General features: G+C 45.2%; 1 protein-coding gene across 9 annotated transcripts in view; it reads right to left on the bottom strand.

The window, feature by feature from the left end:
- mecom (MDS1 and EVI1 complex locus) overlaps positions 1-15,000 on the bottom strand; it is a 230,739-nt gene that overhangs the window by 22,058 nt on the left and 193,681 nt on the right. For 4 of the 9 annotated variants that reach the window (XM_080429014.1, XM_080429017.1, XM_080429016.1 and 1 more), the window contains 6 exons: positions 14,128-14,230; positions 13,482-13,595; positions 12,818-12,938; positions 11,297-11,444; positions 10,634-10,814; positions 308-1,712 (listed from right to left, as the gene is read on the bottom strand). In XM_080429014.1, coding sequence (XP_080285140.1) covers positions 308-1,712; positions 10,634-10,814; positions 11,297-11,444; positions 12,818-12,938; positions 13,482-13,595; positions 14,128-14,230 — 2,072 coding nt within the window. The remainder of the gene's footprint in view (positions 1-307; positions 1,713-10,633; positions 10,815-11,296; positions 11,445-12,817; positions 12,939-13,481; positions 13,596-14,127; positions 14,231-15,000) is intronic. The other 5 variants (XM_080429018.1, XM_080429020.1, XM_080429019.1 and 2 more) reach the window with 3 other exon arrangements.

Below are 15,000 nucleotides of genomic sequence, written 5' to 3'. Positions count from 1 at the left end.
TATCAGTTTTAAACATGCAACACCAAATATGACTTTACCAGAAATTGGGTTCCAGGGAGTGACTAGTTGTGTTGTGATTATGGGATAGGACACTATGTTCTACATGAATGATTACTGCTTCATTATATGATCATTTTATGGTATTTACAGGGAAACTACCAAATACTTCCAGCATGACTCTTGGCTGATGTTCAGTTGAATGCAATGTAACCACGCAAACATCTTCAAAAATAGCAGATCTACAAGCTCACAACGCGTTGCTTAACGCACTGTGAAACATAAGCATAAGTAATGGAGGGCACAGTACCTGTAGATGGGGTCCATGAAGAAAGGTGTTGGCCTGGCATGCTGTAGGGAGGCGTCGGCTTTGGGGACCTCCGCCAAAGCCTTCTCCTCCCCATACCCCAGGCTATTCTTTGTCTCGTCCCCTCTCGTGGCTCGGCCACGCCCCCTGGCGCTCATGCTCAGGTCTAGTGGCTGGTCCTGATTGGTGGAATGGGAGGAGGCCTCCGGCTTTACGGGGGCGGCGAAGGGGACGGGCTTCTCCTCCTTGCGCTTGGTCGTGAGGTCGAAGGGGGACTCGGACGACGTTCGGGCCTGGGTCTTCTTGGCGTCGTCCGGCGGCGACTGTGCCTCCCCCTTCAGGGTCGGAGGTCTGAGGTTCCTGTCTGGGAAAGGGTAGACGGGAGGGGAGAAGGCTGGGAAGAAAGGCAGCGGAAACATGGAGGGGTAGGGCAAAGACGTGACCTTCTTGTCCTGCAGGCCGGCCAGCCCCGTGGAGCCAAAGTACTTCTCAGCGATGGAGGCGATGGCCTTGATAGAGTCATTGACAGCCCCTGACACGGCTGTGTGCTCGTCCAGTGAGGGTGGGAAGAGGGTGGGGCGAGGGAAGTCCTTCGGAGTGCTGCTGTCGGTGAGGTTGGGGCTCTGGGAGCCTCCTTCCGTGGTCTTCCTCTTGGGGCCTTTGCCATTTTCCCTGGCGGCCCCTCGCTCTCTCTCACTGTCCATGTCGCTCTCCAACTCGGAGCCTGACGTGCTCTCCAGGTCACTGCCACTGGGCGTGCTAACGTCGTCTAGGTCGCTGCTCTCTGACTGGTCGCTAAGCTTGTTCTGCTGCTTCGTGGCGGACGAGGAGCCCAGGTTCGGAAGCTCTGCCCCCAGCAGCTGGCTGCCGGGTGAGCCGTTCTCCTTGCGCAGCGACTTGAGGAGTTCCCGGGCCTCCAGGGCCCCGGGGCTGGGAGGCAGCAGGGGACTCTTGCTCAGCTCGGTGCCGGGCATGCCGATCGGGCCGGGTCCCGGCCGCCGGATCGGGGAGTTGGTGGCCGGGATGAGGGGTGGCCGGTGGTACAGTCCCGAGGGGAACAGGCCGGGGAAGCTGAAGGGAAACGCTGGGGCTGCGGGGAAGGTCAGCCCGCCGTGATGGCGGTTGGCCCCAAAGTAGTCGGCTAGGCCGATGCTGCTGTGGCCCATGGCCCCCAGAGCTGCTTTGTCCATGCCCGGGGCCCCAGGCAGAGGCATGCCGTGGGCAAACAGCCCCCCGGCCGTGAAATGGTTCTTCCCTTCACAAAAGCGCCGGTGCTTGTTCAGGGAGGAGGTGGTGCTGAACATCTGCCCGCAGTCCTTGCACTTGATCTGCGTGCGGCAGTCAGCGTGCATGCGCTTATGACGGCACAAGTTGGAGAACTGGGTGTAGGACTTGTGGCATACCTCGCCTGCAGGGAGACAGGAAGACAGACACGCAACACATCAGAGCACAACTCAGCATGCACACACACACAAGCGCACCTACACACGCACGGCGCACGCACACATGTGCGCACGCACGCACACACACACACACACACACACACACACACACACACACACACACACACACACACACACACACACACACACACACACACACACACACACACACACACACACACACACACACACACACACACAAACACAGGCATACATACTGCACACACCAACCATTACATTATACATTAATCATATTCACATGATAGTCAATTTGTCTCAAATATACAGTAAAATCCTCAGTGTTGATTTATTCGTTTGGACATTCTTGTGAAAAACTCGTTTGAAGCGGCCTTGCGTGATAACATTACAGTAAGCACATTGTCAAACACCACAATGGCGTGGTCTTGTTGATGCCCTGGCATGAACAGACCGGGGGGTTGACGAGCTGAGCACAATGGATGGTTAACTGCCGTCTATTGTTTCTTTAGTACAGTGAAACTCGACTGGTGGCCCGCGGGGAGTTTTCTTCTGGCCAATTTTTTTTAATAATCTTGGAGGGTTGGTTGTGCAGGGTGACCATTTTGAACATTTGTCACAACCGTTAACCAAATGTTAATGTTAATGGTTAATAATTAAGGGGCCATTGTGTGCTATAAGTCCTATAGGACGATAATGGACATATTATGTCCATTTTGGTGACATACTGCTTCATACTGCATTTACACATTTTGATGTTTGAGAGGATAATGTCTGTGCCAGATCTTTATACTGCACAGGCTTTGTTTTGGATGTGAGAAAATAGGAAGTAGGTATTTAAATGTGTTCTGTGCACCAGACCCAGGCAAGGAAGGGTCTTTTTGAGAAGAGTAGTGGAGCCAAGCTGGCATGGAGAAAGTGTTTCACCGTGGTTTTTGCTTTTTGTTTAGATTTGAGTACATGGCTGATAAGGGCACAGGCTCTTATGATGTGTTTCATGAGCAATCTGTTGAGTCACAGCATCATGACATTCAGCCCAAGACGCTCTTGAGTGACTGAATGAAACATACGACTGTGTAAAAGCTAATGGATGTACATGGAGAATTATTCATATAATTGGTCCTCACTATGATCATTATAAGATTAGCTTCAAATTGAGAGAGATGGCATGTAATGGACGAACTGCACTCAAAACTAATGTTGTGCTCTTCCCTGTTGATGTGCTTTTGTCACAAAGAGAAGAGAGAGAGAGAGAGAGATAGAGAGAGAGAGAGAGAGAGAGAGAGAGAGAGAGAGAGAGAGAGAGAGAGAGAGAGAGAGAGAGAAGCACAAGCTCTCATGATGCGTTTCATGAACAATTAGTTGAGAGTTAGAGAGAGCATCATGACATTCAGCCGGGAGCTACAAATTGAGGGAGATGGCATGTAATGGACGAACTAGCCTCGCGTGGCCAGACAATATCACACGACACACTGCGTGGATATTAGTCTGGTCCCTATCAACGATAGATTTTTTTCCAAGGGGCGGTTACAAAAAGATCCAAACGGACTCTATAGGTTAGACCTAAAACCAATCAGAGCAGTGCTTCTTGCTACGTCACACACAAGCACCGGTGCTGAAATAGTAAACAACGAAAGCTAGCTCCACTCGTATTTAGTCTGGTAACCAGATGAAACTATTTTTAACACATCTTTCTTTCCAACAAAAGCTTTAAGGGCAATTGTTTGTTCGTCTTTTAGAAAAGAAATATTTTCTAACGCGTTTACTACCGATGCTATGGCGTCGTCCATCTTTGTTGTGAAAAACTGAAAATGAGTCTCCTGCATTGTACGTCATTGCTCCAAATAAGGTGATAAGCCCGCCCACATTTGGATACTGGGCCCTGATTGGTCCCTCACGACTTCGGAGGGAGAGAAATGAAGTCTCTATTGATAGGGGCCAGACCTAATCTGCCGAGGGCTAAAGTGCGATGCAATTTTGCAAAGGCAAATAGCCTGGTTCGTCTGGAACCAGGCTATGGACGAACTGCACTCAAAACTAATGTTGTGCTCTTCCCTGTTGACGTGCTTTTGTCAAGCTACCTAGCTCCAATCGGAACCTCTCCCTCCACTGTATAGCTCCGAGATGAGGTTCCACGTTTGTCAGTGCCGTTTGAGCAGGACATTTTCTAATATTTTCCACTTTACATGATGACCCTTTCTGCACATCGTATCCAAAAAGTAAAGGTTTTACAAAAGAAAATCTAACCAACGGGCTGAAAAAAGCGTTTAACTTGCTTATTTACTCAGCTGGTTCCATGTTTTTAAGACATTCCGGAAGTTGCGCCCGCAGAGGCAACATTACTGATTCCCCTGGTCAAATGTTGAATTGCATCTTCCACCTGATGAAACCAAATGTTATTCATTATCCGACCAGGGGTGGAAGCACCGCTGCCAAAAGGGATGATACTTCCGGGTGGTATAAACACAACGAATAAGAGTAGGAATATTATGGAACCGGCTGGGTAAATAAGCGATTTAAACGCTTTTTTCAACCCGTTGGATAGATTTTCTTTTCCGCTAAAAGTTAAAACATTTGAGAGCATTGCAGAAAACCTTAACTTTTTGGATATGATGTGCAGAAAGGGGTAAGAATCATGTAAAGTGGAAAATATTCAAAAATGTCCTGCTCGAAAATGTCCTGCGGCACCGAACCACGTAGGACCTCATCTCGGAGCTACATAGCGGAGGGAGAGGTTCTAAATGGGGCTATCAAGCTACCCAGCTACATGGTGAAAAAAGTATCTGAACTACTTGAAAGCTACTTCATTCTGAAAGTAGTGAATCTAGTCACAAGCTACTTGTAAATGTAAGCTAGACACACTGATGTGTGAGATCATTCACCTGAAAGAATGGTATATGGAAAACATCTTATCCAGTCTCTTTATTGCTTTAACATTTTTTAAAAGTTAAAATCAGTCAATTATATAGCGAGTACTATGAAAAACCTGATATTTGTACTTTAGATTATTGTACCTTTTCTTTTGATACTTAACTACATTTTAACACCAGATACTTTTCAGTAAATTTAGTGTGAGCTAATTTAACACTTTGACCCAAGTGTTTTTCTTAAGGGTGAATTTCACTTTTACGTATGATATCTGTTCTCTTACTCAAGTATGACTTTCAAGTACCTTATAAACCACAGTTTGTTTATGTATATATAACTTGCAAGGCAGAATTGGGCAGCAGTCATGCTGCCCAAGTCGTTGCAGCTTTGTTACATGGCGGCTGGACGGCTACCTCCAGGCGTCACTTTAGGTGCGGAATTATACCTTTGCACCACAACATAAATACAAATAATAACATAATAAATTAACCGTTTAACCAACCAGTTACACATTTCTTACCGGTTTCCGGTTAAACCATGAACTTTTTTTTTAGTTTGTGGCCCCCAACTTCAAGTCATTTTACAATCGTGGCCCCCTGCCTAATCTAGTTGAAAACCTCTGCCTTAGTACCTACAAAACAAGCTGTAAGCAGCAGACTAGACTAGGGAGAGATAACGTAGCAGTGAGAGAGAGACTGCTGTACAGATCCATAATAAATAATAATGAATATATACACAATCCGGCATTTTGACACCCATGTAAGAGCATTATGACCGCCGTGTGAACACGTTCAATGGTAGATTAATCTAAGCATTCTGCTTTAAGACGGAAATACAAAAATGCATGATGTACGCTTGTGTTCCCATCAATGCTCTGACAATAGCTTTCCTATGAAGTAAGTGGGGGAGATGAGTCTCCAGATCCTGGCATTGTCAGGGGGGGGGGGGGGCGGGGCTGTTTGTCTCATAGCGTGAGTCAGTCCCTGCCACCCATCACCTGCACATCAAACTACCTATAGGCATCTCCAGCTCCATTGTCCTCCCAGGGCCAGTCCCAGGGAATCCATAAACATTCACACTGACACCCAAACACACATGCACATACACACACACACACACACGTACACACACGCGCACAGTGCACACACATGCACATGTACGCAAGCAGGCACACACACACATGCTCCCGTGCAAACACACACACAAGCACGCACATACACGCACGACTGCACGCACGCGTGCACACATTCATCACATAACACACAGAGACAATGCACACATATACACGTACACAAATACACAAACAGAAGCACATTCATAGGTATTCACAGAGAGATGGTAATGTGCGCATGCACACACACACACACACACACACACACACACACACACACACACACACACACACACACACACACACACACACACACACACACACACACACACACACACACACACACACACACACACACACACACACACACACACTGTCTCACACTGTCTCACAGACACACACTGCACAATGGCTCTATTTTAAGCTTGTGAAGGAAGTGGACTTGAATGAATCCTATCCTGCAGGTCCGGTTCCCAGGGACAGGTCTCACGTCCTCCACTGATCCCCCCCCCCCCCCCCCCCCACGGCCCCTCGTGGCCTCTACTGTCCCCCGTCTCACAGCCCCTTCACCTTGTCCGCAGAGTTGTGTCCCTGTCGCCTTGCACCAAGCCATCTTCCCACAGTCCAGTCCCTTTGTGTCCATCTGTCTGTTTGTGTGTGTGTCTTTGTGTGTGTGTTATCTGTCCGTTCCAAGGATATACAGAGCCCCCTGGAATAAAACTAGATTGTCTGGCATTATCTATGGCCAATAATAGACTGTAAATATGATCTCCCATCAGGGTCGGTTCTATAGCAGTTATTTGTGTTATTTTTGTATGGCAACACCTCCATGCAAGTTTCAGTCCCTCCATGGTTCTACTGGTTCTCTACTCAGTCTACTCGTTCTTTAGCTTAGTTTAGGCACCTCTATATATGGAGCTCCTAGCATAAGTTCAGGAGCAGGACCATACCTACAATCAAGCCACCTCCAATCAAGTCGATTCCGTTTACCTATAAAGGCACACCTAATCCTGTAATCCTTTCCCCCAATCGATCTCACATTCTGCATTAATTTATCCATTTGTAACACCGACAGTGTACAAATGACCAAATGGACTTTGTTGGAGTTCACTGACACTGAGGACTTTACATTGGAAAGCTTAGAGGGACACAGCAAATGAGAGGAGCAATGCTTGGGTCTGGAGCAGGAGTAAATACACAGCAACACTATGCCACCACTGGACACACATCCAGTCCAGTTAATCATCTTCTGAAAATATGAACAGATACGTATGTCTACCTTATTTTATTCTTTTGTCACAGCAATCATCTAAGTTACAATTATCCCTCATAGTGAAAGCAAGTAGTCCTGCAACTTTCTTACATTAAACATTAGGAGCGCCTGATTTGTCTTATTCAGGAAGGGGATGTCTCTCCTTCTGAGGCTGGTGATTGTGCAATGAGTGAATAGTTCAAATACCGTAGATAAAAGCATCAGTTTCAGACATGTTTTTAATTCTCTGTAAGATAATGTTGTATAGATTTAGAAGAAGTTTAGCACTTTTATGTAGCTATAGGTTTACAGTACATAAACACATACATACATACATACATACATACATACATACATACATACATACATACATACATACATACATACATACATACATACATACATACATACATACATACATACATACATACATACATACATACATACATACATACATACATACATACATACATACATACATACATACATACAACATACATACATACAGGAAAAATGACATGTGAATACTTGTTGGTAAGAATGCATTTAGGATGAAAGTACTTTATATTTAAGATTATGTGTATCGCTGTCATAAAGATGTTTGTATAATTTTGTCTGTGTGTGTGTGCTCGTGCGTCACTCTCAATTTTTCTTTTTCTCTCACTCACGTGTTTACAGGAATGTGTGTTTCTGTTTAACAGTGTGTGTGTGTGTGTGTGTGTCTGTGTGTGTGTGTGTCCTTTTCCGTGCGTGTTGTTACGAGGTATATCCTCTCCGTCTCAGTGAACTAGTAGGGAGAAGGAACCCAGCAGTGTAAATCACAAACTCATGACGTTTACACACTAACAACACACACACACACGACACACAGGGTGTGAGGGAACTGATCCACTACACACGTGTGTTTTGTCAGCTCTCCATAAACTGAAACTAAATATTATAAACACATTCTTGAGAGGAGAGCAGCAGGCCAGCCCCGAGACGAGTGTCTGAATTAATGACCCAGCAGGCCTGAGTGCCTCACATTTACAACCACGAGAAGCTCTATAACTCTGAGCAAAACACACACACGCACACGCACACGCACACGCACACGCACACGCACACGCACACGCACACGCACACGCACACACACACACACACACACAAGCACGTACGCATGCACACACACGCACGCACACACACACACAAACACGGTCAAATCGCAGAGACAAAGGGAGTCACGTCTACACACCGCACGGGACGGTCCAAAACACGTACACGTCATTCAAAGGCACACACACAAACAAACATGTCGGACACACACATGCTCTCTCCCAGGCAGCTGAGGCTGCTCTGTCTTTTTTACACGGCCATTAGTTGTTTTTAAACCTGCATATTTTCTGCTGATTACAGCAAATGAACTTCAATTCAGAGGGAGCATGGTGGAGAGAGAGGGCTGTACATGTGGTTGCTATTTGTCTGGAATGGTGCACAAGGAGGAGGGTGAGAGAGAGGGAGGAAGAGGGAGAGAGAGGCAGAGAGAGAGAGAGAGAGAGAGATGAGGAGAGAGAGAGAGAGAGAGAGAGAGGGGGAAAGAGAGAGAGAGAGAGGGAAAGAGAGGGAGGGGAGTCAGAGGGCATAGGTGTGTGTGTGGTGTGTGTGTGTGTGTGTGTGTGTGTGTGTGTATGTGTGTGTGTGTGTGTGTGTGTGAGAGAGAGAGAGAGTGAGAGAGAGAGAGAGAGAGAGAGAGAGAGAGAGAGAGAGAGAGAGAGAGAGAGAGAAAGAAAGAGAGAGAGAGAGAGAGAGAGAGAGAGAGAGAGAGAGAGAGAGAGAGAGAGAGAGAGAGAGAGAGAGAGAGAGAGAGAGAGAGAGAGAGAGAGAGAGAGAGAGAGAGAGAGAAAGAGAGAGAGAGAGCAATAGATATAGAGTTTGGGGAGTGTCAGAGAGAGAGAGAGGGAGGGGTCAAAGGGTGAAGGTCAGGAGGCTTTAGGGGATATGAGCTGCAGTGTGAGGGTGGTGAAAGTGTGAAAGGTCAGAAGGAGACGGTTGTGTCTGCAGAGGGACGGAGTTGTATTATGTCCCCATTTAACCACTTGAAACTAAACCCTCTATTCTTAATGAAACTGACCTGAGTTGGTCTGCTGTTGTTTCCTTATACACCAAATCTCTTCACCAAAAATAGCAGATCTACAAGCTCAAGACCATCTATTTCTGACAATATCAGCATTGTGTCGCAATCCTGCTGCTGAGTAGCGGGTAACTGATCCTTGGCTTTCAACAGAGAAGGCATTACTGATATTCTAATCAGGCCTATAATAATAATAATAATAATAATAATACTACACAGTAAAATCTTCCGTCCTCAAACACTGGGGACATTTTTCCATGCATATAATCTGCCAGTAAATATATTTTTTCCGAACTGCCGTTTGCGTCATCAGCGCGTCCACACAGCATGTGAATATATTACGCGGCAATAAAGCAATGCAGCTTTTTAATCAGAACGAGGTTCATGAATAAAAGCACCAACTATATATTTTGATGCAAAAATACTGGCCAGTGGTTTCCATATAGTTTATTCGCCTCTGCCCTCGGAGCATAAAGACCTTTACTCTGAGAGAGTACAATTGTAACCAAATGGACAGAGTTACAAATGGATAATTTAACACTGAGGATTTTATTGTGTACCCCTGTAACTCCTGTGAAACAAATCAATGTTACATGATACTTATAAACATGCTGTGGAATGAACTGTGAATTATTACGTTTGACATGACAACATGACATTTTTCTCCCATCAACAGCAATCCACAAGTGCATTCATTACAAGTGGGAAAATCTGATAAATGTGTAAAACAATATAGTTAGTATTAATGATAATTAAACAGTTGTAAAAAATGACAAAATGTCAAATGCACAAATCTTAAATGATCGATACAACTGTTAAATCACTTAGTCGGTTGAAGACAATTGAGAAGATCTGAAGGAAACATGTCACAATGACAAATGACAAATAAAATGTGAGATATCTTCTAATAGCCTTCTAAGAACCTAGAGTTCTTCTGTTATGGGTTCAGACCCAAAATGGGTCCATTGATGTGTCCCTTTACGGACATTAGCACCCATACAAAGGCTACATTTTAAATGGCCTGGGTTCCAGGTTGAGACACTACTGTACACAGTAAAATCCTCAGTGTTCATTTAAAGGTGGTGTAAGTGATACATATATGTTTTTTTGTTCATGTACGGTAAGTGTTAAATAGCTCTATATTCCAATATCAAAACAATGTAACAGAATGTTTGTTCAGTGAAAAGGGTCTTCCTGTCTCTCCAGCTCTTTAGTAAACAGAAAATACATTTTCAAGTTGGGATAAATTTGATCCATTCAGGAGAGAGAACTCCTACAGGATACAGGATTAAAATAAATGTAATGAATGAAGGGATTAAACCAACCAAGAATCTTTGTGGAGTTCTCTTTCCTTATTTGAAAAGATTTACTGAACAAACACTCTAGCAATGATTGCTATTTGGAATAATGGAGATGAAACTTTTCAACAAAAAATAAATATAAATAAAAAAAGATATCAGTTACACTCCTTTAACTCTGAGGATTTCATTGTGTATTAGGGTCCCAGGCCCAAATAGCATAAAATATCCCCTGATCTACAAGAAGATGTGGAGGAAGCGTGCAGACTTACATAGGTAGGGTCTGAGAGACTTACATATGAAGGGCTTGACACTGCTGTGGATGTGCTTGTGCTGCTTGAGGCCCGAAGACGTGGCGAACGTCTTGCCGCAGTCGGGACAGGCGTGGGCCCGCGCCCCGACGTGCTGCGAGCGAATGTGCCTCTGTAGGTTACTGGGGTCTGTGAACACCTGCTGAGGGAAGGAACCACACAGAATCACACAGAGTTACTACCTGCACATTATGGACTACCATGGATGTACAGGGATATAGCTATTGTACTTAGACTGACACATGCATATATTGATGCATGGACACACACACACGCCCGAGTGCACACGCGCGCACGCGCGTGCGCACACACACACACACACACACACACACACACACACACACACACACACACACACACACACACACACACACACACACACACACACACACTATATGGACATAGGGGAATTACTATGGGCAACTACATCATGCAACTCAATACATTTTATTTGGAGAGCCGTGCACACATGCAGACTCACACATATGTACACACATGCACGTGCACGCGCACACGCACATGCACACGCACACGCACACGCACGCTCTCACACACACACACACACACACACACACACACACAAACACAAACACACAAACACACCACCAACAGTCATCACTGTACCTTTGAGCAGTTTTCACATTCGTAGTGCTTGCCGCTGTCATGGGACATCTGATGTCTGATCAGGTTGGATTTCCAGTTGAAAGCCTTGGGACACTGGTCACACTTGTATTCCCTCTCCTCAGAGTGGGTCAGAGCATGGGCCTCCAGGCTGCCACACACACACACACACACACACACACACACGCACACGCACACGCACACGCACACACACACACACACACACACACACACACACAATCTAATTCAGAATTTCTGACTACGTTTTTTTTTTCTTTTCATACGTTAGCTTCTGATTCTGGGTAGATTCTGGGTTCTTTGACTGAATCATTTTGTTAAAGAAATACCTGAGCGAGTCATCATCATCATGATTAATTATTGTGAAATCATGCTGCACAGTTAGGGGAATTAAATACCCAAAATATCTTATGTGAATGTATTGGTATCTGGAGTCTTTTATCCTATGGAGATTTCACTAGCAAGCTTGACTGTATCCAGCCAGAGTTTGCGTCCCAAAACCTATAGCCCAAATCCTTAGGTTCTATCTCTGAATGTGTGCATTTACGTGTAAACTAACGCCACCATTCCACCGCATGGTACCGGCTCAACTCGCCTCGACTCTCTTTTGGCTTTCCATCAGGCGAAAGTTGAGGATAGTAACTGATATCTGGTACTTTTTTTGGTATCACCTCAGTCGAGGTTCCAAGCGAGCTGAGGCGATGCCAAAAAGGTGACGTGAAAACAATGCAGACTACTGATTGGTCAGTAAAAAGACGTTTGCAGTGTTCTGGCTTCGTTCTGGCAACTCTCAGTGCGCTCCCTAAAAACATTCTGTTCCCGCAGTTTTTTTTTTTACTTCTTCCCTGTGCGAGGTTGAAAGTAGTTCAGGGGCAGTGGGTGTAATGGAACAGGAAGAAATTAATATCTCCATGTTGTGGGTTTGCTACTCCATGTAAATGTTTTCTCTGTCCTTTGATGGTGGAACGTTAGGTTCACTTCCTCATTTGAACCGCATGAACCTTACCATCCCAATTCTGGGGTGAACATTCATTGAACAACTTGTAGATCTGTTATTTTCACCAAAGACATTTGGTGTAGAGGGAAAAAGGGAGGGGAAAAAGTATAGAACACGTTGGATCCCACTCAACAAAGTAGGATGTAAGTGGCTGAGAGAATCTTCACCAGAATCATCACTGCATCACAGCAGTTTCATGCGGCGGCAATATTATGACCGGCTACACTGAAGGAAAAAAATATTATGACCGGCTACACTGAAGAAAAAAACTGAAAAACGAAGGAGATGGTGCCAAACTAGAGTAGAGTCAAGTTAAGCTGGTACCATGCAGTGAAAGTGCACCATAACACACTGATCTTAACCCGATTGGTAAAGACAAGTAACAACTTCACCGGACAACAATTTTGAGTAAACTTGAGTTATTTATTATTATTGCCATAACCTGATTATTCCCAGGACTCTGGGTTTTAGTGTGCGTGTAAACACGGTCAGTCAAAGTCCTAGCTCACCTCTGGAAATCAGGGAAGACCTGGTCACACTCCTTACACTCCTGGGGACCTTCATGGGACAAGTGGAGGGGACGAAGGTCCTGTGGCTCCTGAGTCTCCAAGTCCAGGTCACTGTCCCCTCCTGGGTGGACAGGAAGAGATGAGACAAGATTCTGATTCAGATTGCTCAGAAGTAGAATAACATGTCAATATGGCTAAGGTTAAAGTCATACTGTGTAATTCATTCATTTAGTCCGTTACGCCCAACTCAAACATTTGGCCAAAGGTTGGTGTTAGCGGAAAGGCCATGAAGTCACCAAAGCCAGTAAGGTCCATCCTGCAATCTGTCACATTATGAGATTTCTTTGTCTGCAAAGGTGACATTTTGGCCTGAGGGTGGCACTAGACAAAAAGTTGTGGGGTCACTCAAGTAATTAGGGTTCATCCTCCAGAGAGTATGAGTGCAGGTTTCAATCCGACCACTAGATTTTAAGATAAATTGCGTTCAAGTGCAAAGTTTGACTAAAGGGTGGTGCTAGTGGAAAGGTCATGTCTGGGGAGCACATCTGAAGATGCACACACAATTCAGACATCGCCATCAGAGCCCAACGAACAAACAAACAAACAAACAAACAAACAAACAAACAAACAAACAAACAAACAAACAAACAGTCAAAAGTCTAACCTGGATTAAGGAAGGAGGAGGGGGGCATCCCACATGGCTGCTTCTGGTGGTCCAACAGCTGTGTGTGAGACTCAAAGTGCTGGTCACAGTCCTCACAACGGTACTGTCTCTCCTCTGCATGGGGACAAACACAATGTTAACATGGAATCAGGTGAGTGAGCGAGTGAGTGAGCGAGTGAGCGAGTGAGTGAGGTCAATAGTTAGAGGTCAATTGTTACACTCATTAACACTTAAAGGGATAGTTCACCCCATGGAGACTTGAATTCATGGATATTTTTTTGTTTTTGGCGCATTCCTAAGCCAATAATTTGATGACCAGCGGACCGGTAGGCAGCGGTTCCGGTAGGAGACGCAAAGGAGACTCTTTGTGTCTCCTACCGGAACCGCTGCCGGTCATAAAATTATTGGCTTGAATGTGACAAAAACAAAAAAAAATATCCATGAATTCAAGTCTTCATGGGGTGAAGTAGACAAAGAAGTGTGTGCAAAAATATATATATTTCTTGTTTGTAAGAGTGTGAATGTGAGTGAGTGAGTGATATAACAATAATGCAATTGTGAGGAATGTGTAGATTCTTATCAAAACTATAGAAAGAGTCTTGAGTGCATTTTATGTACAGTATGTGCATGTGTGTGAGGTGCAGACCGTGGATATCGGGGGCCATGTTGTCACATGAATACTCCTCAGCCTTCATGAACAGTAGCAGCTCCTCACCGGGACAAATCTCTCTGGTGACTCTGTAGAAGATCTGCAAAACATCAATGCAAACACACGTGTAAATTAATGCATGTATGACTGTGTACTGTACAGTATGTCTGCACACTGAGCACAACATATATCACAGCATGGACATATATGTTCAATGCTGACAATTTTGAGGTAACATATACATACATATACACATGCATGTGCACGTGCACACACACACACACAAATACAGAGAAAAGGATACAAATACACAAAAGCACACAAACGCAATGATATTCATTTAGGACGTCCCTCTCTTTGAACATGAATGGTTGAGTAAACAAACTCTGCCTTAACATACACGCACGCACGCACGCACGCACGCACGCACGCACGCACGCACGCACGCACGCACGCACGCACGCACGCACGCACGCACGCACGCACGCACGCACGCACGCACGCACGCACGCACGCACGCACGCACGCACGCACGCACACACACACACACACACACACACACACACACACACACACACACACACACACACACACACACACACACACACACACACACACACACATACAGGATGTTCTATGCAGGAGGAAGGAAGAGGCTGCCGCTGTAATATGTGTGGATTGTTGTCTAACATAGTGACATAGCCTACTACTGTGGGTAAATAGACTGGTGGACTGGGTTTGTGTTACTCCCAGTGACATGGTGACATACTGTGTTACAGTAATAGTACTGGTGGAACTGCTTTCATGTTACAACCAGTGCAGTACCGACAAGGGTATTTCACTGTGGAATCAATAATCCCACTGCCACTA

Source organism: Gymnoscopelus braueri, assembly GCF_963280865.1.
Source record: "Gymnoscopelus braueri genome assembly, chromosome: 5".
Lineage (NCBI taxonomy): Eukaryota > Metazoa > Chordata > Actinopteri > Myctophiformes > Myctophidae > Gymnoscopelus > Gymnoscopelus braueri.
This window is presented reverse-complemented; position numbering and strand designations above follow the sequence as displayed.